General features: G+C 54.2%; 1 protein-coding gene across 1 annotated transcript; it reads right to left on the bottom strand.

The window, feature by feature from the left end:
- Positions 1 to 494: 494 nt before the first annotated feature.
- LOC139069782 (clumping factor B-like) lies at positions 495 to 24277 on the bottom strand. The gene is made up of 3 exons (XM_070550731.1): positions 24229 to 24277; positions 1772 to 3000; positions 495 to 628 (listed from the first exon to the last, which is right to left on the bottom strand). Exons 1-2 carry the CDS (start codon positions 24275 to 24277, stop codon positions 1814 to 1816), a joined length of 1236 nt encoding a protein of 411 aa, XP_070406832.1. The 3' UTR covers positions 495 to 628; positions 1772 to 1813.
- Between the last annotated feature and the right edge of the window lie 1793 nt (positions 24278 to 26070).

The raw sequence follows: 26070 nt of genomic DNA, 5'->3' as shown, positions 1-26070 counted from the left end.
CACACAGTCACAGTCACAGTCCCTCTCCCTCACACAGTCACAGTCCCTCTCCCTCACACAGTCACAGTCCCTCTCCCTCACACAGTCAAAGTCCCTCTTCCTCACACAGTCACAGTCACAGTCCCTCTCCCTGACACAGTCGCAGTCACAGTCACAGTCCCTCTCCCTCACACAGTCACAGTCACAGTCCCTCTCCCTCACACAGTCACAGTCACAGTTCCTCTCCCTCACACAGTCACAGTCACAGTCACAGTCCCTCTCCCTCACACAGTCACAGTCACAGTCCCTCTCCCTCACACAGTCACAGTCACAGTCCCTCTCCCTCACACAGTAAGAGTCACAGTTCCTCTCCCTCACACAGTCACAGTCACAGTCCCTCTCCCTCACACAGTAACAGTCACAGTCACAGTCCCTCTCCCTCACACAGTAACAGTCACAGTCACAGTCCCTCTCCCTCACACAGTCACAGTCACAGTCCCTCTCCCTCACACAGACACAGTCCCTCTCCCTCACACAGTCACAGTCCCTCTCCCTCACACAGTCACAGTCACAGTCCCTCTCGCTCACACAGTCACAGTCCCTCTCCCTCACACAGTCACAGTCACACTCCCTCTCCCTCACACAGTCCCTCACAGTCACAGTCACAGTCCCTCTCCCTCACACAGTCCCTCACAGTCACAGTCCCTCTCCCTCACACAGTCACAGTCACAGTCCCTCTCCCTCACACAGTCACAGTCAGAGTCCCTCTCCCTCGCACAGTAAGAGTCTAGGTCCCTCTCCCTCACACAGTCACAGTCACAGTCCCTCTCCCTCACACAGTCACAGTCACAGTCCCTCTCCCTCACACAGTCACAGTCACAGTCACAGCCCCTCTCCCTCTCACAGTCACAGTCCCTCTCCCTCACACAGACACAGTCCCTCTCCCTCACAGAGTCACAGTCCCTCTCCCTCACACAGTCACAGTCACAGTCCCTCTCGCTCACACATTCACAGTCAAAGTCCCTCTCCCTCACACAGTCACAGTCACAGTCCCTCTCGCTCACACAGTCACAGTCACAATCCGTCTCCCTCACACAGTTACAGTCCCTCTCCCTCACACTGTCACAGTCCCTCTCCCTCACACAGTCACAGTCCCTCTCCCTCACACAGTCACAGTCCCTCGCCCTCGCCCTCACACAGTCACAGTCCCTCTCCCTCACACAGTCACAGTCCCTCTCCCTCACACAGTCACAGTCCCTCTCCCTCACACAGTCAAAGTCCCTCTTCCTCACACAGTCACAGTCACAGTCCCTCTCCCTGACACAGTCGCAGTCACAGTCACAGTCCCTCTCCCTCACACAGTCACAGTCACAGTCCCTCTCCCTCACACAGTCACAGTCACAGTTCCTCTCCCTCACACAGTCACAGTCACAGTCACAGTCCCTCTCCCTCACACAGTCACAGTCACAGTCCCTCTCCCTCACACAGTCACAGTCACAGTCCCTCTCCCTCACACAGTAAGAGTCACAGTTCCTCTCCCTCACACAGTCACAGTCACAGTCACAGTCCCTCTCCCTCACACAGTAACAGTCACAGTCACAGTCCCTCTCCCTCACACAGTAACAGTCACAGTCACAGTCCCTCTCCCTCACACAGTCACAGTCACAGTCCCTCTCCCTCACACAGACACAGTCCCTCTCCCTCACACAGTCACAGTCCCTCTCCCTCACACAGTCACAGTCACAGTCCCTCTCGCTCACACAGTCACAGTCCCTCTCCCTCACACAGTCACAGTCACACTCCCTCTCCCTCACACAGTCCCTCACAGTCACAGTCACAGTCCCTCTCCCTCACACAGTCCCTCACAGTCACAGTCCCTCTCCCTCACACAGTCACAGTCACAGTCCCTCTCCCTCACACAGTCACAGTCACAGTCCCTCTCCCTCGCACAGTAAGAGTCTAGGTCCCTCTCCCTCACACAGTCACAGTCACAGTCCCTCTCCCTCACACAGTCACAGTCACAGTCCCTCTCCCTCACACAGTCACAGTCACAGTCACAGCCCCTCTCCCTCTCACAGTCACAGTCCCTCTCCCTCACACAGACACAGTCCCTCTCCCTCACAGAGTCACAGTCCCTCTCCCTCACACAGTCACAGTCACAGTCCCTCTCGCTCACACATTCACAGTCAAAGTCCCTCTCCCTCACACAGTCACAGTCACAGTCCCTCTCGCTCACACAGTCACAGTCACAATCCGTCTCCCTCACACAGTTACAGTCCCTCTCCCTCACACTGTCACAGTCCCTCTCCCTCACACAGTCACAGTCCCTCTCCCTCACACAGTCACAGTCCCTCGCCCTCGCCCTCACACAGTCACAGTCCCTCTCCCTCACACAGTCACAGTCCCTCTCCCTCACACAGTCACAGTCACAGTCCCTCTCGGTCACACAGTCACAGTCACAGTCCCTCTCCCTCACACAGTCACAGTCCCTCTCCCTCACACAGTCACAGTCACAGTCCCTCTCGGTCACACAGTCACAGTCACAGTCCCTCTCGGTCACACAGTCACAGTCACAGTCCCTCTCGGTCACACAGTCACAGTCACAGTCCCTCTCCCTCACAGAGTCACAGTCCCTCTCCCTCACACAGTCACAGTCCCTCTCCCTGACACAGTCACAGTCCCTCTCCCTCACACAGTCACAGTCACAGTCCCTCTCCCTCACACAGTCACAGTCACAGTCACAGTCCCTCTCCCTCACACAGTCACAGTCACAGTCACAGACCCTCTCCCTCACACAGTCACAGTCACAGTCCCTCTCCCTCACACAGTCACAGTCACAGTCACAGTCCCTCTCCCTCACACAGTCACAGTCACAGTCACAGTCACAGTCCCTCTCCCTCACACAGTCACAGTCACAGTCCCTCTCCCTCACACAGTTACAGTCACAGTCACAGTCCCACTCCCTCACACAGTCACAGTCAGAGTCACAGTCCCTCTCCCTCACACAGTCAGTCACAGTCCCTCTCCCTCACACAGTCACAGTCACAGTCACAGTCCCTCTCCCTCACACAGTCACAGTCACAGTCACAGTCACAGTCCCACTCCCTCACACAGTCACAGTCCCTCTCCCTCACACAGTGACAGTAGCAGTCACAGTCCTTCTCCCTCACACAGTCACAGTCACAGTCCCTCTCCCTCACACAATGACAGTAGCAGTCACAGTCACAGTCCCTCTCCCTCACACAGTCACAGTCACAGTCACAGTCCCTCTCCCTCACACAGTCAGTTACAGTCCCTCTCCCTCACACAGTCACAGTCCCTCTCCCTCACACAGTCACAGTCCCTCTCCCTCACACAGTCAAAGTCCCTCTCCCTCACACAGTCACAGTCACAGTCACAGTCCCTCTCCCTCACACAGTCACAGTCCCTCTCCCTCACACAGTCACAGTCCCTCTCCCTCACACAGTCACAGTCACAGTCCCTCTCCCTCACACAGTCACAGTCACAGTCCCTCTCCCTCACACAGTCACAGTCACAGTCCCTCTCCCTCACACAGTCAGTTACAGTCCCTCTCCCTCACACAGTCACAGTCCCTCTCCCTCACACAGACAAAGTCCCTCTCCCTCACAGAGTCACAGTCCCTCTCCCTCACACAGTCACAGTCCCTCTCCCTCACACAGTCACAGTCACAGTCACAGTCCCTCTCCCTCACACAGTCACAGTCCCTCTCCCTCACACAGTCACAGTCCCTCTCCCTCACACAGTCACAGTCCCTCTCCCTCACGCAGTCCCTCACAGTCACAGTCCCTCTCCCTCACACAGTCACAGTCACAGTCCCTCTCCCTCACACAGTCACAGTCACTGTCCCTCTCCCTCACTCAGTCCCTCACAGTCACAGTCACAGTCCCTCTCGCTCATACAGTCCCTCACAGTCACAGTCACAGTCCCTCTCCCTCACACAGTGCCTCACAGTCACAGTCAAAGTCCCTCTCCCTCACACAGCGCCTCACAGTCACAGTCACAGTCCCTCTCCCTCCCACAGTCCCTCACAGTCACAGTCCCTCTCCCTCACACAGTCACAGTCACAGTCCCTCTCCCTCACACAGTCACAGTCACAGTCCCTCTCCCTCACACAGTCCCTCACAGTCACAGTCACAGTCCCTCTCCCTCACACAGTCCCTCACAGTCACAGTCCCTCGCCCTCACACAGTCACAGTCACAGACCCTCTCCCTCACACAGTCACAGTCCCTCTCCCTCACACAGTCACAGTCCCTCTCCCTCACACAGTCACAGTCACAGTCCCTCTACCTCACACAGTCACAGTCCCTCTCCCTCACACAGTCACAGTCACAGTCACAGTCCCTCTCCCTCACACAGTCACAGTCAAAGTCACAGTCCCTCTCCCTCACACAGTCACAGTCACAGTCACAGTCCCTCTCCCTCACACAGTCACATTCCCTCTCCCTCACACAGGCCCTCTCCCTCACACAGTCACAGTCCCTCTTCCTCACACAGTCACAGTCCCTCTCCCTCACACAGTCACAGTCACAGTCCCTCTCCCTCTCCCTCACACAGTCACAGTCCCTCCCCCTCACACAGTCACAGTCCCTCTCCCTCACACAGTCACAGTCACAGTCACAGTCCCTTTCCCTCACACAGTCACAGTCACAGTCACAATCACAGTCCCTCTCCCTCACACAGTCACAGTCACAGTCCCTCTCCCTCACACGGTCACTTTCCCTCTCCCTCACACAGTCACAGTCTCTCCCCCTCACAGAGTCACAGTCACAATCCCCTCTCCCTCACACAGACACAGTCACAGTCACAGTCCCTCTCCCTCACACAGTCACAGTCCCTCTCCCTCACACAGTCACAGTCCCTCTCCCTCACACAGTCACAGTCACAGTCCCTCTCCCTCACACAGTCACAGTCACAGTCCCTCTCCCTCACACAGTCACAGTCACAGTCCCTCTCCCTCACACAGTAAGAGTCACAGTCACAGTCCCTCTCCCTCACACAGTGACAGTCACAGTCACAGTCCCTCTCCCTCACACAGTCACAGTCACAGTCCCTCTCCCTCACACAGTCAGTCACAGTCCCTCTCCCTCACACAGTCACAGTCCCTCTCCCTCACACGGTCACAGTCCTTCTCCCTCACACAGTCACAGTCACAGTCCCTCTCCCTCACACAGTCACAGTCACAGTCCCTCTCCCTCACACAGTCACAGTCCCTCTCCCTCACACAGTCACAGTCCCTCTCGCTCACACAGTCCCTCACAGTCACACTCCCTCTCCCTCACACAGTCCCTCACAGTCACAGTCACAGTCCCTCTCCCTCACACAGTCCCTAACAGTCACAGTCACAGTCCTTCTCCCTCACAGAGTCACAGTCACAGTCCCTCTCCATCACACAGTCACAGTCACAGTCCCTCTCCCTCACAAAGTCACAGTACCAGTCCCTCTCCCTCACACAGTCACAGTCACAGTCACAGTCCCTCTCCCTCACACAGTAAGAGTCACAGTCACAGTCCCTCTCCCTCACACAGTGACAGTCACAGTCACAGTCACAGTCCCTCTCCCTCACACAGTCACAGTCACAGTCACAGTCCCTCTCCCTCACACAGTCACAGTCACAGTCACAGTCCCTCTCCCTCACACAGTCACAGTCACAGTCACAGTCCCTCTCCCTCACACAGTCACAGTCCCTCTCCCTCACACAGTCACAGTCCCTCTCCCTCACACAGACAAAGTCCCTCTCCCTCACAGAGTCACAGTCCCTCTCCCTCACGCAGTCACAGTCCCTCTACCTCACACAGTCACAGTCCCTCTCCCTCACACAGACAAAGTCCCTCTCCCTCACAGAGTCACAGTCCCTCTCCCTCACACAGTCACAGTCCCTCTCCCTCACACAGTCACAGTCCCTCTCACTCACACAGTCACAGTCCGTCTCCCTCACACAGTCACAGTCACAGTCCCTCTCCCTCACAGTCACAGTCACAGTCCCTCTCCCTCACACAGTCCCTCACAGTCACAGTCCTTCTCCCTCACACAGTCACAGTCACAGTCCCTCTCCCTCACACAGTCACAGTCACTGTCCCTCTCCCTCACACAGTGCCTCACAGTCACAGTCACAGTCCCTCTCCCTCATACAGTCCCTCACAGTCACAGTCACAGTCACAGTCCCTCTCCCTCATACAGTCCCTCACAGTCACAGTCACAGTCCCTCTCCCTCACACAGTCCCTCACAGTCACAGTCACAGTCCCTCTCCCTCACACAGTGCCACACAGTCACAGTCACAGTCCCTCACACAGTCCCTCACAGTCACAGTCTCAGTCCCTCTCCCTCACACAGTCCCTCACAGTCACAGTCACAGTCCCTCTCCCTCACACAGTCCCTCACAGTCACAGTCACAGACCCTCTCCCTCACACAGTCCCTCACGGTCACAGTCCCTCTCCCTCACACAGTCACAGTCACAGTCAAAGTCCGTCTCCCTCACACAGTCACAGTCACAGTCCCTCTCCCTCACACAGTCCCTCTCCCTCACACAGTGCCTCACAGTCACAGTCACAGTCCCTCTCCCTCACACAGTCCCTCACAGTCACAGTCACAGTCCCTCTCCCTCACACAGTCCCTCACAGTCACAGTCACAGTCCCTCGCCCTCACACAGTCACAGTCACAGATCCTCTCCCTCACACAGACACAGTCACAGTCCCTCTCCCTCACACAGTCACAGTCCCTCTCCCTCACACAGTCACAGTCCCTATCCCTCACACAGTCACAGTCACAGTCCCTCTACCTCACACAGTCACAGTCCCTCTCCCTCACACAGTCACAGTCACAGTCCCTCTCCCTCACACAGTCACAGTCGCTCTCCCTCACACAGTCACAGTCACAGTCCCTCTCCCTCACACAGTCACAGTCACAGTCCCTCTCCCTCACACAGTCACAGTCCCTCTCCCTCACACAGTCACAGTCCCTCTCCCTCACACAGTCACAGTCCCTCTCCCTCACACAGTCACAGTCCCTCTCCCTCACACAGTCACAGTCCCTCTCCCTCACACAGTCACAGTCCCTCTCCCTCACACAGTCACAGTCCCTCGCCCTCACACAGTCACAGTCCCTCTCCCTCACACAGTCACAGTCACAGTCCTTCTCGCTCACACAGTCACAGTCACAGTCCCTCTCCCTCACACAGTCACAGTCCCTCTCCCTCACACAGTCACAGTCCCTCTCCCTGACACAGTCACAGTCACAGTCACAGTCCCTCTCCCTCACACAATAAGAGTCACAGTCACAGTCCCTCTCCCTCACACAGTGACAGTCACAGTCACAGTCACAGTCCCTCTCCCTCACACAGTCACAGTCACAGTCCCTCTCCCTCACACAGTAAGAGTCACAGTCACAGTCCCTCTCCCTCACACAGTAAGATTCACAGTCACAGTCCGTCTCCCTCACACAGTCACAGTCACTGTCCCTCTCCCTCAGAAGGTCACAGTCACAGTCCCTCTCCCTCACACAGTGACAGTCACAGTCACAGTCCCTCTCCCTCACACAGTAAGAGTCACAGTCACAGTCCGTATCCCTCACACAGTCACAGTCACAGTCACTCTCCCTCACACAGTCACAGTCACAGTCCCTCTCCCTCACACAGTCACAGTCACAGTCCCTCTCCCTCACACAGTCACAGTCACAGTCCCTCACCCTCACACAGTCAGTCACAGTCCCTCTCCCTCACACAGACACAGTCCCTCTCCCTCACAGAGTCACAGTCCCTCTCCCTCACACAGTCACAGTCACAGTCACAGTCCCTCTCCCTCACACAGTCACAGTCACAGTCCCTCTCCCTCGCACAGTCACAGTCACAGTCACAGTCCCTCTCCCTCACACAGTCGCAGTCCCTCTCACTCACACAGTCACAGTCCCTCTCCCTCACACAGTCACAGTCCCTCTCCCTCACACAGTCACAGTCCCTCTCCCTCACAAAGTAACAGTCACAATCCCTCTCCCTCACACAGTCACAGTCACAGTCCCTCTCCCTCACACAGTCACAGTCCCTCTCCCTCTCCCTCACACAGTCACAGTCCCTCTCCCTCACACAGTCACAGTCCCTCTCCCTCACACAGTCACAGTCATAGTCACAGTCACAGTCCCTTTCCCTCACACAGTCACAGTCCCTCTCCCTCACACAGTCACAGTCCCTCTCCCTCACACAGTCACAGTCCCTCTCCCTCACACAGTCACAGTCACAGTCTCTCTCCCTCACACAGTCACAGTCACAGTCCCTCTCACTCACACAGTCACAGTCACAGTCCCTCTCCCTCACACAGTCACAGTCACAGTCACAGTCCCTCTCCCTCACACAGTCACAGTCACAGTCCCTCTCCCTCACACAGTCACAGTCACAGTCGCAGTCCCTCTCCCTCACACAGTCACAGTCACAGTCCCTCTCAATCACACAGTCACAGTCCCTCTCCCTAACACAGTCACAGTCACAGTCCCTCTCCCTCTCACAGTCCCTCACAGTCACAGTCACAGTCCCTCTCCCTCACACAGTCCCTCACAGTCACAGTCCCTCTCCCTCACACAGTCACAGTCCCTCTCCCTCTCACAGTCCCTCACAGTCACTGTCACAGTCCCTCTCCCTCTCACAGTCCCTCACAGTCACAGTCCCTCTCCCTCTCACAGTCCCTCACAGTCACAGTCCCTCTCCCTCACACAGTCACAGTCCCTCGCCCTCACACAGTCAAAGTCCCTCTCCCTCACACAGTCACAGTCACAGTCCCTCTCGCTCACACAGTCACAGTCACAGTCCCTCTCCCTCACACAGTCACAGTCCCTCTCCCTCACACAGTCACAGTCCCTCTCCCTGACACAGTCACAGTCACAGTCACAGTCCCTCTCCCTCACACAGTCACAGTCACAGTCACAGTCCCTCTCCCTCACACAGTCACAGTCACAGTCCCTCTCCCTCACACAGTCACAGTCACAGTCCCTCTCCCTCACACAGTAAGAGTCACAGTCACAGTCCCTCTCCCTCACACAGTGACAGTCACAGTCACAGTCACAGTCCCTCTCCCTCACACAGTCACAGTCACAGTCACAGTCCCTCTCCCTCACACAGTAAGAGTCACAGTCATAGTCCCTCTCCCTCACACAGTAAGAGTCACAGTCACAGTCCGACTCCCTCACACAGTCACAGTCACTGTCCCTCTCCCTCACAAGGTCACAGTCACAGTCCCTCTCCCTCACACAGTAAGAGTCACAGTCACAGTCCCTCTCCCTCACACAGTGACAGTCACAGTCACAGTCCCTTTCCCTCACACAGTAAGAGTCACAGTCACAGTCCGTCTCCCTCACACAGTCACAGTCACAGTCACTCTCCCTCACAAAGTCACAGTCACAGTCCCTCTCCCTCACACAGTCACAGTCACAGTCCCTCTCCCTCACACAGTCACAGTCACAGTCCCTCTCCCTCGCACAGTCACAGTCCCTCTCCCTCACTCAGTCACAGTTCCTCTCCCTCACACAGTCACAGTCCCTCTCCCTCAAACAGTCACTGTCCCTCTCCCTCACACAGTCACAGTTCCTCTCCCTCACACAGTCACAGTCCCTCTCGCTCACACAGTCACAGTCCCTCTCCCTCAAACAGTCACAGTCCCTCTCCCTCACACAGTCACAGTCACAGTCACAGTCCCTCTCCCTCACACAGTCACAGTCACAGTCACAGCCCCTCTCCCTCACACAGTCACAGTCACAGTCCCTCTCCCTCACACAGTCACAGTCACAGTCCCTCTCCCTCACACAGTCACAGTCACAGTCACAGTCCCTCTCCCTCACACAGTCACAGTCACAGTCACAGTCCCACTCCCTCACACAGTCACAGTCAGAGTCACAGTCCCTCTCCCTCACACAGTCAGTCACAGTCCCTCTCCCTCACACAGTCACAGTCACAGTCACCGTCCCTCTCCCTCACACAGTCACAGTCACAGTCACAGTCCCACTCCCTTACACAGTCACAGTCCCTCTCCCTCACACAGTGACAGTAGCAGTCACAGTCCTTCTCCCTCACACAGTCACAGTCACAGTCCCTCTCCCTCACACAGTGACAGTAGCAGTCACAGTCACAGTCCCTCTCCCTCACACAGTCACAGTCACAGTCCCTCTCCCTCACACAGTCAGTTACAGTCCCTCTCCCTCACACAGTCACAGTCCCTCTCCCTCACACAGTCACAGTCCCTCTCCCTCACACAGTCAAAGTCCCTCTCCCTCACACAGTCACAGTCACAGTCCCTCTCCCTCACACAGTCACAGTCCCTCTCCCTCACACAGTCACAGTCCCTCTCCCTCACACAGTCACAGTCACAGTCCCTCTCCCTCACACAGTCACAGTCACAGTCCCTCTCCCTCACACAGTCACAGTCACAGTCCCTCTCCCTCACACAGTCAGTTACAGTCCCTCTCCCTCACACAGACAAAGTCCCTCTCCCTCACAGAGTCACAGTCCCTCTCCCTCACACAGTCACAGTCCCTCTCCCTCACACAGTCACAGTCACAGTCACAGTCCCTCTCCCTCACACAGTCACAGTCCCTCTCCCTCACACAGTCACAGTCCCTCTCCCTCACACAGTCACAGTCCCTCTCCCTCACACAGTCCCTCACAGTCACAGTCCCTCTCCCTCACACAGTCACAGTCCCTCTCCCTCACACAGTCACAGTCACTGTCCCTCTCCCTCACTCAGTCCCTCACAGTCACAGTCACAGTCCCTCTCGCTCATACAGTCCCTCACAGTCACAGTCACAGTCCCTCTCCCTCACACAGTGCCTCACAGTCACAGTCAAAGTCCCTCTCCCTCACACAGTCCCTCACAGTCACAGTCACAGTCCCTCTCCCTCACACAGCGCCTCACAGTCACAGTCACAGTCCCTCTCCCTCCCACAGTCCCTCACAGTCACAGTCCCTCTCCCTCACACAGTCACAGTCACAGTCCCTCTCCCTCACACAGTCACAGTCACAGTCCCTCTCCCTCACACAGTCCCTCACAGTCACAGTCACAGTCCCTCTCCCTCACACAGTCCCTCACAGTCACAGTCCCTCGCCCTCACACAGTCACAGTCACAGACCCTCTCCCTCACACAGTCACAGTCCCTCTCCCTCACACAGTCACAGTCCCTCTCCCTCACACAGTCACAGTCACAGTCCCTCTACCTCACACAGTCACAGTCCCTCTCCCTCACACAGTCACAGTCACAGTCACAGTCCCTCTCCCTCACACAGTCACAGTCAAAGTCACAGTCCCTCTCCCTCACACAGTCACAGTCACAGTCACAGTCCCTCTCCCTCACACAGTCACAGTCCCTCTCCCTCACACAGGCCCTCTCCCTCACACAGTCACAGTCCCTCTTCCTCACACAGTCACAGTCCCTCTCCCTCACACAGTCACAGTCACAGTCCCTCTCCCTCTCCCTCACACAGTCACAGTCACAGTCACAGTCCCTCTCCCTCACACAGTGCCACACAGTCACAGTCACAGTCCCTCACACAGTCCCTCACAGTCACAGTCTCAGTCCCTCTCCCTCACACAGTCCCTCACAGTCACAGTCACAGTCCCTCTCCCTCACACAGTCCCTCACAGTCACAGTCACAGACCCTCTCCCTCACACAGTCCCTCACGGTCACAGTCCCTCTCCCTCACACAGTCACAGTCACAGTCAAAGTCCGTCTCCCTCACACAGTCACAGTCACAGTCCCTCTCCCTCACACAGTCCCTCTCCCTCACACAGTGCCTCACAGTCACAGTCACAGTCCCTCTCCCTCACACAGTCCCTCACAGTCACAGTCACAGTCCCTCTCCCTCACACAGTCCCTCACAGTCACAGTCACAGTCCCTCGCCCTCACACAGTCACAGTCACAGATCCTCTCCCTCACACAGACACAGTCACAGTCCCTCTCCCTCACACAGTCACAGTCCCTCTCCCTCACACAGTCACAGTCCCTCTCCCTCACACAGTCACAGTCACAGTCCCTCTACCTCACACAGTCACAGTCCCTCTCCCTCACACAGTCACAGTCACAGTCCCTCTCCCTCACACAGTCACAGTCGCTCTCCCTCACACAGTCACAGTCACAGTCCCTCTCCCTCACACAGTCACAGTCACAGTCCCTCTCCCTCACACAGTCACAGTCCCTCTCCCTCACACAGTCACAGTCCCTCTCCCTCACACAGTCACAGTCCCTCTCCCTCACACAGTCACAGTCCCTCTCCCTCACACAGTCACAGTCCCTCTCCCTCACACAGTCACAGTCCCTCTCCCTCACACAGTCACAGTCCCTCGCCCTCACACAGTCACAGTCCCTCTCCCTCACACAGTCACAGTCACAGTCCCTCTCGCTCACACAGTCACAGTCACAGTCCCTCTCCCTCACACAGTCACAGTCCCTCTCCCTCACACAGTCACAGTCCCTCTCCCTGACACAGTCACAGTCACAGTCACAGTCCCTCTCCCTCACACAATAAGAGTCACAGTCACAGTCCCTCTCCCTCACACAGTGACAGTCACAGTCACAGTCACAGTCCCTCTCCCTCACACAGTCACAGTCACAGTCCCTCTCCCTCACACAGTAAGAGTCACAGTCACAGTCCCTCTCCCTCACACAGTAAGATTCACAGTCACAGTCCGTCTCCCTCACACAGTCACAGTCACTGTCCCTCTCCCTCAGAAGGTCACAGTCACAGTCCCTCTCCCTCACACAGTGACAGTCACAGTCACAGTCCCTCTCCCTCACACAGTAAGAGTCACAGTCACAGTCCGTATCCCTCACACAGTCACAGTCACAGTCACTCTCCCTCACACAGTCACAGTCACAGTCCCTCTCCCTCACACAGTCACAGTCACAGTCCCTCTCCCTCACACAGTCACAGTCACAGTCCCTCACCCTCACACAGTCAGTCACAGTCCCTCTCCCTCACACAGACACAGTCCCTCTCCCTCACAGAGTCACAGTCCCTCTCCCTCACACAGTCACAGTCACAGTCACAGTCCCTCTCCCTCACACAGTCACAGTCACAGTCCCTCTCCCTCGCACAGTCACAGTCACAGTCACAGTCCCTCTCCCTCACACAGTCGCAGTCCCTCTCACTCACACAGTCACAGTCCCTCTCCCTCACACAGTCACAGTCCCTCTCCCTCACACAGTCACAGTCCCTCTCCCTCACAAAGTAACAGTCACAATCCCTCTCCCTCACACAGTCACAGTCACAGTCCCTCTCCCTCACACAGTCACAGTCCCTCTCCCTCTCCCTCACACAGTCACAGTCCCTCTCCCTCACACAGTCACAGTCCCTCTCCCTCACACAGTCACAGTCATAGTCACAGTCACAGTCCCTTTCCCTCACACAGTCACAGTCCCTCTCCCTCACACAGTCACAGTCCCTCTCCCTCACACAGTCACAGTCCCTCTCCCTCACACAGTCACAGTCACAGTCTCTCTCCCTCACACAGTCACAGTCACAGTCCCTCTCACTCACACAGTCACAGTCACAGTCCCTCTCCCTCACACAGTCACAGTCACAGTCACAGTCCCTCTCCCTCACACAGTCACAGTCACAGTCCCTCTCCCTCACACAGTCACAGTCACAGTCGCAGTCCCTCTCCCTCACACAGTCACAGTCACAGTCCCTCTCAATCACACAGTCACAGTCCCTCTCCCTAACACAGTCACAGTCACAGTCCCTCTCCCTCTCACAGTCCCTCACAGTCACAGTCACAGTCCCTCTCCCTCACACAGTCCCTCACAGTCACAGTCCCTCTCCCTCACACAGTCACAGTCCCTCTCCCTCTCACAGTCCCTCACAGTCACTGTCACAGTCCCTCTCCCTCTCACAGTCCCTCACAGTCACAGTCCCTCTCCCTCTCACAGTCCCTCACAGTCACAGTCCCTCTCCCTCACACAGTCACAGTCCCTCGCCCTCACACAGTCAAAGTCCCTCTCCCTCACACAGTCACAGTCACAGTCCCTCTCGCTCACACAGTCACAGTCACAGTCCCTCTCCCTCACACAGTCACAGTCCCTCTCCCTCACACAGTCACAGTCCCTCTCCCTGACACAGTCACAGTCACAGTCACAGTCCCTCTCCCTCACACAGTCACAGTCACAGTCACAGTCCCTCTCCCTCACACAGTCACAGTCACAGTCCCTCTCCCTCACACAGTCACAGTCACAGTCCCTCTCCCTCACACAGTAAGAGTCACAGTCACAGTCCCTCTCCCTCACACAGTGACAGTCACAGTCACAGTCACAGTCCCTCTCCCTCACACAGTCACAGTCACAGTCACAGTCCCTCTCCCTCACACAGTAAGAGTCACAGTCATAGTCCCTCTCCCTCACACAGTAAGAGTCACAGTCACAGTCCGACTCCCTCACACAGTCACAGTCACTGTCCCTCTCCCTCACAAGGTCACAGTCACAGTCCCTCTCCCTCACACAGTAAGAGTCACAGTCACAGTCCCTCTCCCTCACACAGTGACAGTCACAGTCACAGTCCCTCTCCCTCACACAGTAAGAGTCACAGTCACAGTCCGTCTCCCTCACACAGTCACAGTCACAGTCACTCTCCCTCACAAAGTCACAGTCACAGTCCCTCTCCCTCACACAGTCACAGTCACAGTCCCTCTCCCTCACACAGTCACAGTCACAGTCCCTCTCCCTCGCACAGTCACAGTCCCTCTCCCTCACTCAGTCACAGTTCCTCTCCCTCACACAGTCACAGTCCCTCTCCCTCAAACAGTCACTGTCCCTCTCCCTCACACAGTCACAGTTCCTCTCCCTCACACAGTCACAGTCCCTCTCGCTCACACAGTCACAGTCCCTCTCCCTCAAACAGTCACAGTCCCTCTCCCTCACACAGTCACAGTCACAGTCACAGTCCCTCTCCCTCACACAGTCACAGTCACAGTCACAGCCCCTCTCCCTCACACAGTCACAGTCACAGTCCCTCTCCCTCACACAGTCACAGTCACAGTCCCTCTCCCTCACACAGTCACAGTCACAGTCACAGTCCCTCTCCCTCACACAGTCACAGTCACAGTCACAGTCCCACTCCCTCACACAGTCACAGTCAGAGTCACAGTCCCTCTCCCTCACACAGTCAGTCACAGTCCCTCTCCCTCACACAGTCACAGTCACAGTCACCGTCCCTCTCCCTCACACAGTCACAGTCACAGTCACAGTCCCACTCCCTTACACAGTCACAGTCCCTCTCCCTCACACAGTGACAGTAGCAGTCACAGTCCTTCTCCCTCACACAGTCACAGTCACAGTCCCTCTCCCTCACACAGTGACAGTAGCAGTCACAGTCACAGTCCCTCTCCCTCACACAGTCACAGTCACAGTCCCTCTCCCTCACACAGTCAGTTACAGTCCCTCTCCCTCACACAGTCACAGTCCCTCTCCCTCACACAGTCACAGTCCCTCTCCCTCACACAGTCAAAGTCCCTCTCCCTCACACAGTCACAGTCACAGTCCCTCTCCCTCACACAGTCACAGTCCCTCTCCCTCACACAGTCACAGTCCCTCTCCCTCACACAGTCACAGTCACAGTCCCTCTCCCTCACACAGTCACAGTCACAGTCCCTCTCCCTCACACAGTCACAGTCACAGTCCCTCTCCCTCACACAGTCAGTTACAGTCCCTCTCCCTCACACAGACAAAGTCCCTCTCCCTCACAGAGTCACAGTCCCTCTCCCTCACACAGTCACAGTCCCTCTCCCTCACACAGTCACAGTCACAGTCACAGTCCCTCTCCCTCACACAGTCACAGTCCCTCTCCCTCACACAGTCACAGTCCCTCTCCCTCACACAGTCACAGTCCCTCTCCCTCACACAGTCCCTCACAGTCACAGTCCCTCTCCCTCACACAGTCACAGTCACAGTCCCTCTCCCTCACACAGTCACAGTCACTGTCCCTCTCCCTCACTCAGTCCCTCACAGTCACAGTCACAGTCCCTCTCGCTCATACAGTCCCTCACAGTCACAGTCACAGTCCCTCTCCCTCACACAGTGCCTCACAGTCACAGTCAAAGTCCCTCTCCCTCACACAGTCCCTCACAGTCACAGTCACAGTCCCTCTCCCTCACACAGCGCCTCACAGTCACAGTCACAGTCCCTCTCCCTCCCACAGTCCCTCACAGTCACAGTCCCTCTCCCTCACACAGTCACAGTCACAGTCCCTCTCCCTCACACAGTCACAGTCACAGTCCCTCTCCCTCACACAGTCCCTCACAGTCACAGTCACAGTCCCTCTCCCTCACACAGTCCCTCACAGTCACAGTCCCTCGCCCTCACACAGTCACAGTCACAGACCCTCTCCCTCACACAGTCACAGTCCCTCTCCCTCACACAGTCACAGTCCCTCTCCCTCACACAGTCACAGTCACAGTCCCTCTACCTCACACAGTCACAGTCCCTCTCCCTCACACAGTCACAGTCACAGTCACAGTCCCTCTCCCTCACACAGTCACAGTCAAAGTCACAGTCCCTCTCCCTCACACAGTCACAGTCACAGTCACAGTCCCTCTCCCTCACACAGTCACAGTCCCTCTCCCTCACACAGGCCCTCTCCCTCACACAGTCACAGTCCCTCTTCCTCACACAGTCACAGTCCCTCTCCCTCACACAGTCACAGTCACAGTCCCTCTCCCTCTCCCTCACACAGTCACAGTCCCTCCCCCTCACACAGTCACAGTCCCTCTCCCTCACACAGTCACAGTCACAGTCACAGTCCATTTCCCTCACACAGTCACAGTCACAATCACAGTCCCTCTCCCTCACACAGTCACAGTCACAGTCCCTCTCCCTCACACGGTCACTTTCCCTCTCCCTCACACAGTCACAGTCTCTCCCCCTCACACAGTCACAGTCACAATCCCCTCTCCCTCACACAGTCACAGTCCCTCTCCCTCACACAGTCACAGTCCCTCTCCCTCACACAGTCACAGTCACAGTCCCTCTCCCTCACACAGTCACAGTCACAGTCCCTCTCCCTCACACAGTCACAGTCCCTCTCCCTCACACAGTCACAGTCCCTCTCCCTCACACAGTCACAGTCACAGTCCCTCTCCCTCACACAGTCACAGTCACAGTCCCTCTCCCTCACACAGTCACAGTCACAGTCCCTCTCCCTCACACAGTAAGAGTCACAGTCACAGTCCCTCTCCCTCACACAGTGACAGTCACAGTCACAGTCCCTCTCCCTCACACAGTCACAGTCACAGTCCCTCTCCCTCACACAGTCAGTCACAGTCCCTCTCCCTCACACAGTCACAGTCCCTCTCCCTCACACGGTCACAGTCCTTCTCCCTCACACAGTCACAGTCACAGTCCCTCTCCCTCACACAGTCACAGTCACAGTCCCTCTCCCTCACACAGTCACAGTCCCTCTCCCTCACACAGTCACAGTCACAGTCCCTCTCGCTCACACAGTCCCTCACAGTCACAGTCCCTCTCCCTCACACAGTCCCTCACAGTCACAGTCACAGTCCCTCTCCCTCACACAGTCCCTAACAGTCACAGTCACAGTCCTTCTCCCTCACAGAGTCACAGTCACAGTCCCTCTCCCTCACACAGTCACAGTCACAGTCCCTCTCCCTCACACAGTCACAGTACCAGTCCCTCTCCCTCACACAGTCACAGTCACAGTCACAGTCCCTCTCCCTCACACAGTAAGAGTCACAGTCACAGTCCCTCTCCCTCACACAGTGACAGTCACAGTCACAGTCACAGTCCCTCTCCCTCACACAGTCACAGTCACAGTCACAGTCCCTCTCCCTCACACAGTCACAGTCACAGTCACAGTCCCTCTCCCTCACACAGTCACAGTCACAGTCACAGTCCCTCTCCCTCACACAGTCACAGTCCCTCTCCCTCACACAGTCACAGTCCCTCTCCCTCACACAGACAAAGTCCCTCTCCCTCACAGAGTCACAGTCCCTCTCCCTCACGCAGTCACAGTCCCTCTACCTCACACAGTCACAGTCCCTCTCCCTCACACAGACAAAGTCCCTCTCCCTCACAGAGTCACAGTCCCTCTCCCTCACACAGTCACAGTCCCTCTCCCTCACACAGTCACAGTCCCTCTCACTCACACAGTCACAGTCCGTCTCCCTCACACAGTCACAGTCACAGTCCCTCTCCCTCACAGTCACAGTCACAGTCCCTCTCCCTCACACAGTCCCTCACAGTCACAGTCCTTCTCCCTCACACAGTCACAGTCACAGTCCCTCTCCCTCACACAGTCACAGTCACTGTCCCTCTCCCTCACACAGTGCCTCACAGTCACAGTCACAGTCCCTCTCCCTCATACAGTCCCTCACAGTCACAGTCACAGTCACAGTCACAGTCCCTCTCCCTCATACAGTCCCTCACAGTCACAGTCACAGTCCCTCTCCCTCACACAGTCCCTCACAGTCACAGTCACAGTCCCTCTCCCTCACACCGTGCCACACAGTCACAGTCACAGTCCCTCACACAGTATCTCACAGTCACAGTCTCAGTCCCTCTCCCTCACACAGTCCCTCACAGTCACAGTCACAGTCCCTCTCCCTCACACAGTCCCTCACAGTCACAGTCACAGACCCTCTCCCTCACACAGTCCCTCACGGTCACAGTCCCTCTCCCTCACACAGTCACAGTCACAGTCAAAGTCCCTCTCCCTCACACAGTCACAGTCACAGTCCCTCTCCCTCACACAGTCCCTCTCCCTCACACAGTGCCTCACAGTCACAGTCACAGTCCCTCTCCCTCACACAGTCCCTCACAGTCACAGTCCCTCTCCCTCACACAGTCCCTCACAGTCACAGTCACAGTCCCTCGCCCTCACACAGTCACAGTCACAGATCCTCTCCCTCACACAGACACAGTCACAGTCCCTCTCCCTCACACAGTCACAGTCCCTCTCCCTCACACAGTCACAGTCCCTCTCCCTCACACAGTCACAGTCACAGTCCCTCTACCTCACACAGTCACAGTCCCTCTCCCTCACACAGTCACAGTCACAGTCCCTCTCCCTCACACAGTCACAGTCGCTCTCCCTCACACAGTCACAGTCACAGTCCCTCTCCCTCACACAGTCACAGTCACAGTCCCTCTCCCTCACACAGTCACAGTCCCTCTCCCTCACACAGTCACAGTCCCTCTCCCTCACACAGTCACAGTCCCTCTCCCTCACACAGTCACAGTCCCTCTCCCTCACACAGTCACAGTCCCTCTCCCTCACACAGTCACAGTCCCTCTCCCTCACACAGTCACAGTCCCTCGCCCTCACACAGTCACAGTCCCTCTCCCTCACACAGTCACAGTCACAGTCCCTCTCGCTCACACAGTCACAGTCACAGTCCCTCTCCCTCACACAGTCACAGTCCCTCTCCCTCACACAGTCACAGTCCCTCTCCCTGACACAGTGCCTCACAGTCACAGTCACAGTCCCTCTCCCTCATACAGTCCCTCACAGTCACAGTCACAGTCACAGTCACAGTCCCTCTCCCTCATACAGTCCCTCACAGTCACAGTCACAGTCCCTCTCCCTCACACAGTCCCTCACAGTCACAGTCACAGTCCCTCTCCCTCACACCGTGCCACACAGTCACAGTCACAGTCCCTCACACAGTCCCTCACAGTCACAGTCTCAGTCCCTCTCCCTCACACAGTCCCTCACAGTCACAGTCACAGTCCCTCTCCCTCACACAGTCCCTCACAGTCACAGTCACAGACCCTCTCCCTCACACAGTCCCTCACGGTCACAGTCCCTCTCCCTCACACAGTCACAGTCACAGTCAAAGTCCCTCTCCCTCACACAGTCACAGTCACAGTCCCTCTCCCTCACACAGTCCCTCTCCCTCACACAGTGCCTCACAGTCACAGTCACAGTCCCTCTCCCTCACACAGTCCCTCACAGTCACAGTCACAGTCCCTCTCCCTCACACAGTCCCTCACAGTCACAGTCACAGTCCCTCGCCCTCACACAGTCACAGTCACAGATCCTCTCCCTCACACAGACACAGTCACAGTCCCTCTCCCTCACACAGTCACAGTCCCTCTCCCTCACACAGTCACAGTCCCTCTCCCTCACACAGTCACAGTCACAGTCCCTCTACCTCACACAGTCACAGTCCCTCTCCCTCACACAGTCACAGTCACAGTCCCTCTCCCTCACACAGTCACAGTCGCTCTCCCTCACACAGTCACAGTCACAGTCCCTCTCCCTCACACAGTCACAGTCACAGTCCCTCTCCCTCACACAGTCACAGTCCCTCTCCCTCACACAGTCACAGTCCCTCTCCCTCACACAGTCACAGTCCCTCTCCCTCACACAGTCACAGTCCCTCTCCCTCACACAGTCACAGTCCCTCTCCCTCACACAGTCACAGTCCCTCTCCCTCACACAGTCACAGTCCCTCGCCCTCACACAGTCACAGTCCCTCTCCCTCACACAGTCACAGTCACAGTCCCTCTCGCTCACACAGTCACAGTCACAGTCCCTCTCCCTCACACAGTCACAGTCCCTCTCCCTCACACAGTCACAGTCCCTCTCCCTGACACAGTCACAGTCACAGTCCCTCTCCCTCACACAATAAGAGTCACAGTCACAGTCCCTCTCCCTCACACAGTGACAGTCACAGTCACAGTCACAGTCCCTCTCCCTCACACAGTCACAGTCACAGTCCCTCTCCCTCACACAGTAAGAGTCACAGTCACAGTCCCTCTCCCTCACACAGTAAGATTCACAGTCACAGTCCGTCTCCCTCACACAGTCACAGTCACTGTCCCTCTCCCTCAGAAGGTCACAGTCACAGTCCCTCTCCCTCACAAAGTGACAGTCACAGTCACAGTCCCTCTCCCTCACACAGTAAGAGTCACAGTCACAGTCCGTATCCCTCACACAGTCACAGTCACAGTCACTCTCCCTCACACAGTCACAGTCACAGTCCCTCTCCCTCACACAGTCACAGTCACAGTCCCTCTCCCTCACACAGTCACAGTCACAGTCCCTCACCCTCACACAGTCAGTCACAGTCCCTCTCCCTCACACAGACACAGTCCCTCTCCCTCACAGAGTCACAGTCCCTCTCCCTCACACAGTCACAGTCACAGTCACAGTCCCTCTCCCTCACACAGTCACAGTCACAGTCCCTCTCCCTCGCACAGTCACAGTCACAGTCACAGTCCCTCTCCCTCACACAGTCGCAGTCCCTCTCACTCACACAGTCACAGTCCCTCTCCCTCACACAGTCACAGTCCCTCTCCCTCACACAGTCACAGTCCCTCTCCCTCACAAAGTAACAGTCACAATCCCTCTCCCTCACACAGTCACAGTCACAGTCCCTCTCCCTCACACAGTCATAGTCCCTCTCCCTCTCCCTCACACAGTCACAGTCCCTCTCCCTCACACAGTCACAGTCCCTCTCCCTCACACAGTCACAGTCATAGTCACAGTCACAGTCCCTTTCCCTCACACAGTCACAGTCCCTCTCCCTCACACAGTCACAGTCCCTCTCCCTCACACAGTCACAGTCCCTCTCCCTCACACAGTCACAGTCACAGTCTCTCTCCCTCACACAGTCACAGTCACAGTCCCTCTCACTCACACAGTCACAGTCACAGTCCCTCTCCCTCACACAGTCACAGTCACAGTCCCTCTCCCTCACACAGTCACAGTCACAGTCCCTCTCCCTCACACAGTCACAGTCACAGTCACAGTCCCTCTCCCTCACACAGTCACAGTCACAGTCCCTCTCAATCACACAGTCACAGTCCCTCTCCCTAACACAGTCACAGTCCCTCTCCCTCTCACAGTCCCTCACAGTCACAGTCACAGTCCCTCTCCCTCACACAGTCCCTCACAGTCACAGTCCCTCTCCCTCACACAGTCACAGTCCCTCTCCCTCTCACAGTCCCTCACAGTCACTGTCACAGTCCCTCTCCCTCTCACAGTCCCTCACAGTCACAGTCCCTCTCCCTCTCACAGTCCCTCACAGTCACAGTCACAGTCCCTCTCCCTCACACAGTCCCTCACAGTCACAGTCCCTCTCCCTCACACAGTCACAGTCCCTCGCCCTCACACAGTCAAAGTCCCTCTCCCTCACACAGTCACAGTCACAGTCCCTCTCGCTCACACAGTCACAGTCACAGTCCCTCTCCCTCACACAGTCACAGTCCCTCTCCCTCACACAGTCACAGTCCCTCTCCCTGACACAGTCACAGTCACAGTCCCTCTCCCTCACACAGTCACAGTCACAGTCACAGTCCCTCTCCCTCACACAGTCACAGTCACAGTCCCTCTCCTTCACACAGTCACAGTCACAGTCCCTCTCCCTCACACAGTAAGAGTCACAGTCACAGTCCCTCTCCCTCACACAGTGACAGTCACAGTCACAGTCACAGTCCCTCTCCCTCACACAGTCACAGTCACAGTCACAGTCCCTCTCCCTCACACAGTAAGAGTCACAGTCATAGTCCCTCTCCCTCACACAGTAAGAGTCACAGTCACAGTCCGTCTCCCTCACACAGTCACAGTCACTGTCCCTCTCCCTCACAAGGTCACAGTCACAGTCCCTCTCCCTCACACAGTAAGAGTCACAGTCACAGTCCCTCTCCCTCACACAGTGACAGTCACAGTCACAGTCCCTCTCCCTCACACAGTAAGAGTCACAGTCACAGTCCGTCTCCCTCACACAGTCACAGTCACAGTCACTCTCCCTCACAAAGTCACAGTCACAGTCCCTCTCCCTCACACAGTCACAGTCACAGTCCCTCTCCCTCACACAGTCACAGTCACAGTCCCTCTCCCTCGCACAGTCACAGTCCCTCTCCCTCACTCAGTCACAGTTCCTCTCCCTCACACAGTCACAGTCCCTCTCCCTCAAACAGTCACTGTCCCTCTCCCTCACACAGTCACAGTTCCTCTCCCTCACACAGTCACAGTCCCTCTCGCTCACACAGTCACAGTCCCTCTCCCTCACACAGTCACAGTTCCTCTCCCTCACACAGTCACAGTCCACTGAAAAAAGTGTTTCTTTGAAAGAACTTGAAAAAACCATGTCAACTGGTAACACACAGTTGAATCAAGTTTGTTCAAAGTGAACTATAAAGTTTGATTAAAGTAAGATTTTCATTTAGATTTCTTTAAAATTTTAAGCTCATTAAAATTATCCCAACTCCTTTGGTCCAACTTAAAAATGACAAGTTAATTGAAATTACCAAACTACCTTGGTGTAACTTAAAAATTTCAAGTTCATTGAAATTATCCTAACTCCTTTGTCCAACTTAAAAATTTTAAGTTTATTGAAATTATCTTAACTCCTTTGGTCCAATTTATAAATTTCAAGTTAATTGAAATTACCCAACTACTTCGGTCCAACTTAAAAATTCACAAAAAATCAACTCTATATATATTAAAAAACTCTTTGAAAGAACTTGAAGAAACCATGTCAACTGGTAACACACAATCTAATTAAGTTTGTTCAAAATGAAATACAAGGTGTGACTAAAGTTAGAATTTCATTCTGATTACATTGAAATTTGAAGCTCATTTTAACTACTTGGTCTAACTTGACTAAATCAACTCTATTTTCTACTACATTGTTTTTACTTTACAGTGTAAAACTACAAATTAAACAATGTGCGCTTGTTCCTACATAAAATTTTGCCTTCTAACTTTGTAAAAATAAGTACAAAATACATGAAATGTTATAGAAAATACAATACGCAAAATGTAACAAAATTTAATACAAATGCTCTCACAGTTTAACAACACAATGACTTCACATAGTGAATTGCATATAACATCAAAAAGCCAGACATTAAAACTGAATTGTAAACATTTTGGGGAATACCATTGAAGGAAGATAAATGTAATAGCTCGTTATTTTCAGCTGGCTCTGAACAAATCTAACACAGTACAAAAATGACTGAACAATACCTATATCACAAGGAAATTCCAGTGCCTGAGGGTGTACTGCAACTCTCAGTTCTGTCTTTGCTTCAATACACCTGAATAAAATGGCTGAAAAACCTCAGTATGCAGTTCAGGAATCCATAGCCCTGTTAATGACCAGATTATTTGATTCAGGTGTGTTGAAGCAGAGACACAATTAAACGTTGCCGTATACTGGCACTCGAGAACTAGAATTGCTAAACACGGGTTTAAAAAGTCAGCTGATGTACCATCAATGGTGCCCTTTTAATTTGAACCATAGGCAAAACTCATTTCACTGAAACCTACATGCAATCCAAAATCCATGGCTGAACCAGAATCAAAACCAAGATGCAGCAAAAGAACAAATCTAAACTGAAGTGCATATAAAAAACAGAGTAGATGACACTTGGCTTTAAAGGGATTTTCCAATCCTAAGTAAAACTTTGGTAAATGAGAAAAAAAAACATTCTGTAACAGCCCAGTTTTTCTCCTGTTTTAGCAGCAGTCTATTTGCTTCGTTTTAGCCCAAAAACAATATAAATTAATTTTAACAAAAGCATTTCATTCCCCTTTACCTTTATTGTTTTATGCTCAACTAAAGTAAACTGTCTGTTGCCAGATCAGGAGAATGACTGGACTGGTTACAGAATGTTTTTTCCCCTCACTTATCTAAGTATTACTTAGAATTGGAAAATCCTAGAAATTCTATTTTCAAATTACTTCACCGTCAGTGAACAATCAAGGCTTAGATTATAGTTTCTGCACCATGCTGGGAAAAAAGACAGCTACAAACAACATACCTGTGCTACAGGTACATTTTGGAAAAGGAAATGGCAAAAACTGATCTTGTGGTTGCAAACCACCAATATTAATTCATATTTAGCAGTTTCACATACAGGTTCTGCACCTTTGGAGACATCTTTTGAGGTTCCAGCTCCATTATAATTTTCTGCAACACCTCAAATGTGAAGCGAAGGACCTTTGGATAAGCCAGATTAAGAATGTAGATCAAACCTAACAGGAGTGCACATGCTGTTCCAACTGAGGACAGTCTATCAAGAACCTCTACTCCTTCGATTACAATCCCAATGTCCTCAGGAGGCCCTTGAAGTTCATCTCCCTCGGACCGGATGACATACACAGCCATCGTGACGTCTTCCAGGTCTTTTTGCATCTCTGCTCTGTGACTGTCCTGCAAAACAACACAAAAGTCTGTCAGCTGGCACATTTAGCTTATCATGGCTGGAATCGTCCCTGTACCGAATTTTATTTTTATATTAATCCTTCAACAAAATTTCAATGGATATTTCCTTAGACCAGGGATTCCCAAAGTGTGGTGCGCGCACCCCGTGTAATGGCTGCGGAGCTCAGAGAAGTCTGTCATATGTCACCATTAGCGTAGCCAGAAACTCATTTGTGGGTGGGCCTAAGAAAAAGTAAGTGGGCACAATAAATGTAATTGAAAACAAGTATATTTTTGCGCGTGTGTGTGTGTCCTCCACATGTGCCCTAGCTTCATAATAACAATGCGCCGAGCTTCAGCACTCTGGCCTGCGCACGCCGATATGTTCCATATTTGATCATTTTTAACGATGTTGGAGGAATCTGAAGGTGAGTCATTCTGGCAGATTGTAATTAACATCCCGTCTCATGCAGGTGTTCTGACATTGTAAACACCGCGGTCAAGTGACCCAGTCACATAACCAACATGGACGAAGTGCCGCTCACCTTTGACATCCCGGTGAATCACACTGTTGAGAAGAAGGGGACTAGCACGGTACCGATACGCACAACGGGACGCAAAAAATCTGCATTTACTGTTGTGCTTGGCTGCCATGCTAATGGACAGAAACTGCCACCTATGGTGATTTTTAAGAGAAAGACTCTGCCTAAAGAGAAATTTCCAGCTGGAGTCATCGTCAAGGCTAACGAAAAGGGCTGGATGGATGAGGACAAAATGAAAGAGTGGCTGAATGAGGTGTATGTGAAGAGACCAGGCGGTTTTTTTCCACACGTCACCGTCCCTGTTGATCTATGACTCCATGCGCTCTCATCTCACGGACGATGTGAAAAAACGGGTAAAGCAAATTAACTCGGAGCTCGCTGTTATTCCAGGA

This window comes from Nothobranchius furzeri, chromosome 4 (genome assembly GCF_043380555.1).
Source record: "Nothobranchius furzeri strain GRZ-AD chromosome 4, NfurGRZ-RIMD1, whole genome shotgun sequence".
In the NCBI taxonomy this organism is placed as follows: domain Eukaryota; kingdom Metazoa; phylum Chordata; class Actinopteri; order Cyprinodontiformes; family Nothobranchiidae; genus Nothobranchius; species Nothobranchius furzeri.
Note: the sequence above shows the minus strand (reverse complement) of the source record. Positions and strands in the feature narration are given on the sequence as shown.

What these genes read in the sequence shown, in the direction of transcription:
- LOC139069782 (XM_070550731.1), bottom strand. Translation starts at nt 24,277, where the DNA reads ATGGATTTTGGATTGCATGTAGGTTTCAGTGAAATGAGTTTTGCCTAT. An exon ending in TGAAATGAGTTTTGCCTATG is followed by an intron (nt 3,001 to 24,228) that starts GTTCAAATTAAA and finishes TGTGAGGGAGAG; the next exon opens with GGACTGTGACTGACTGTGTG.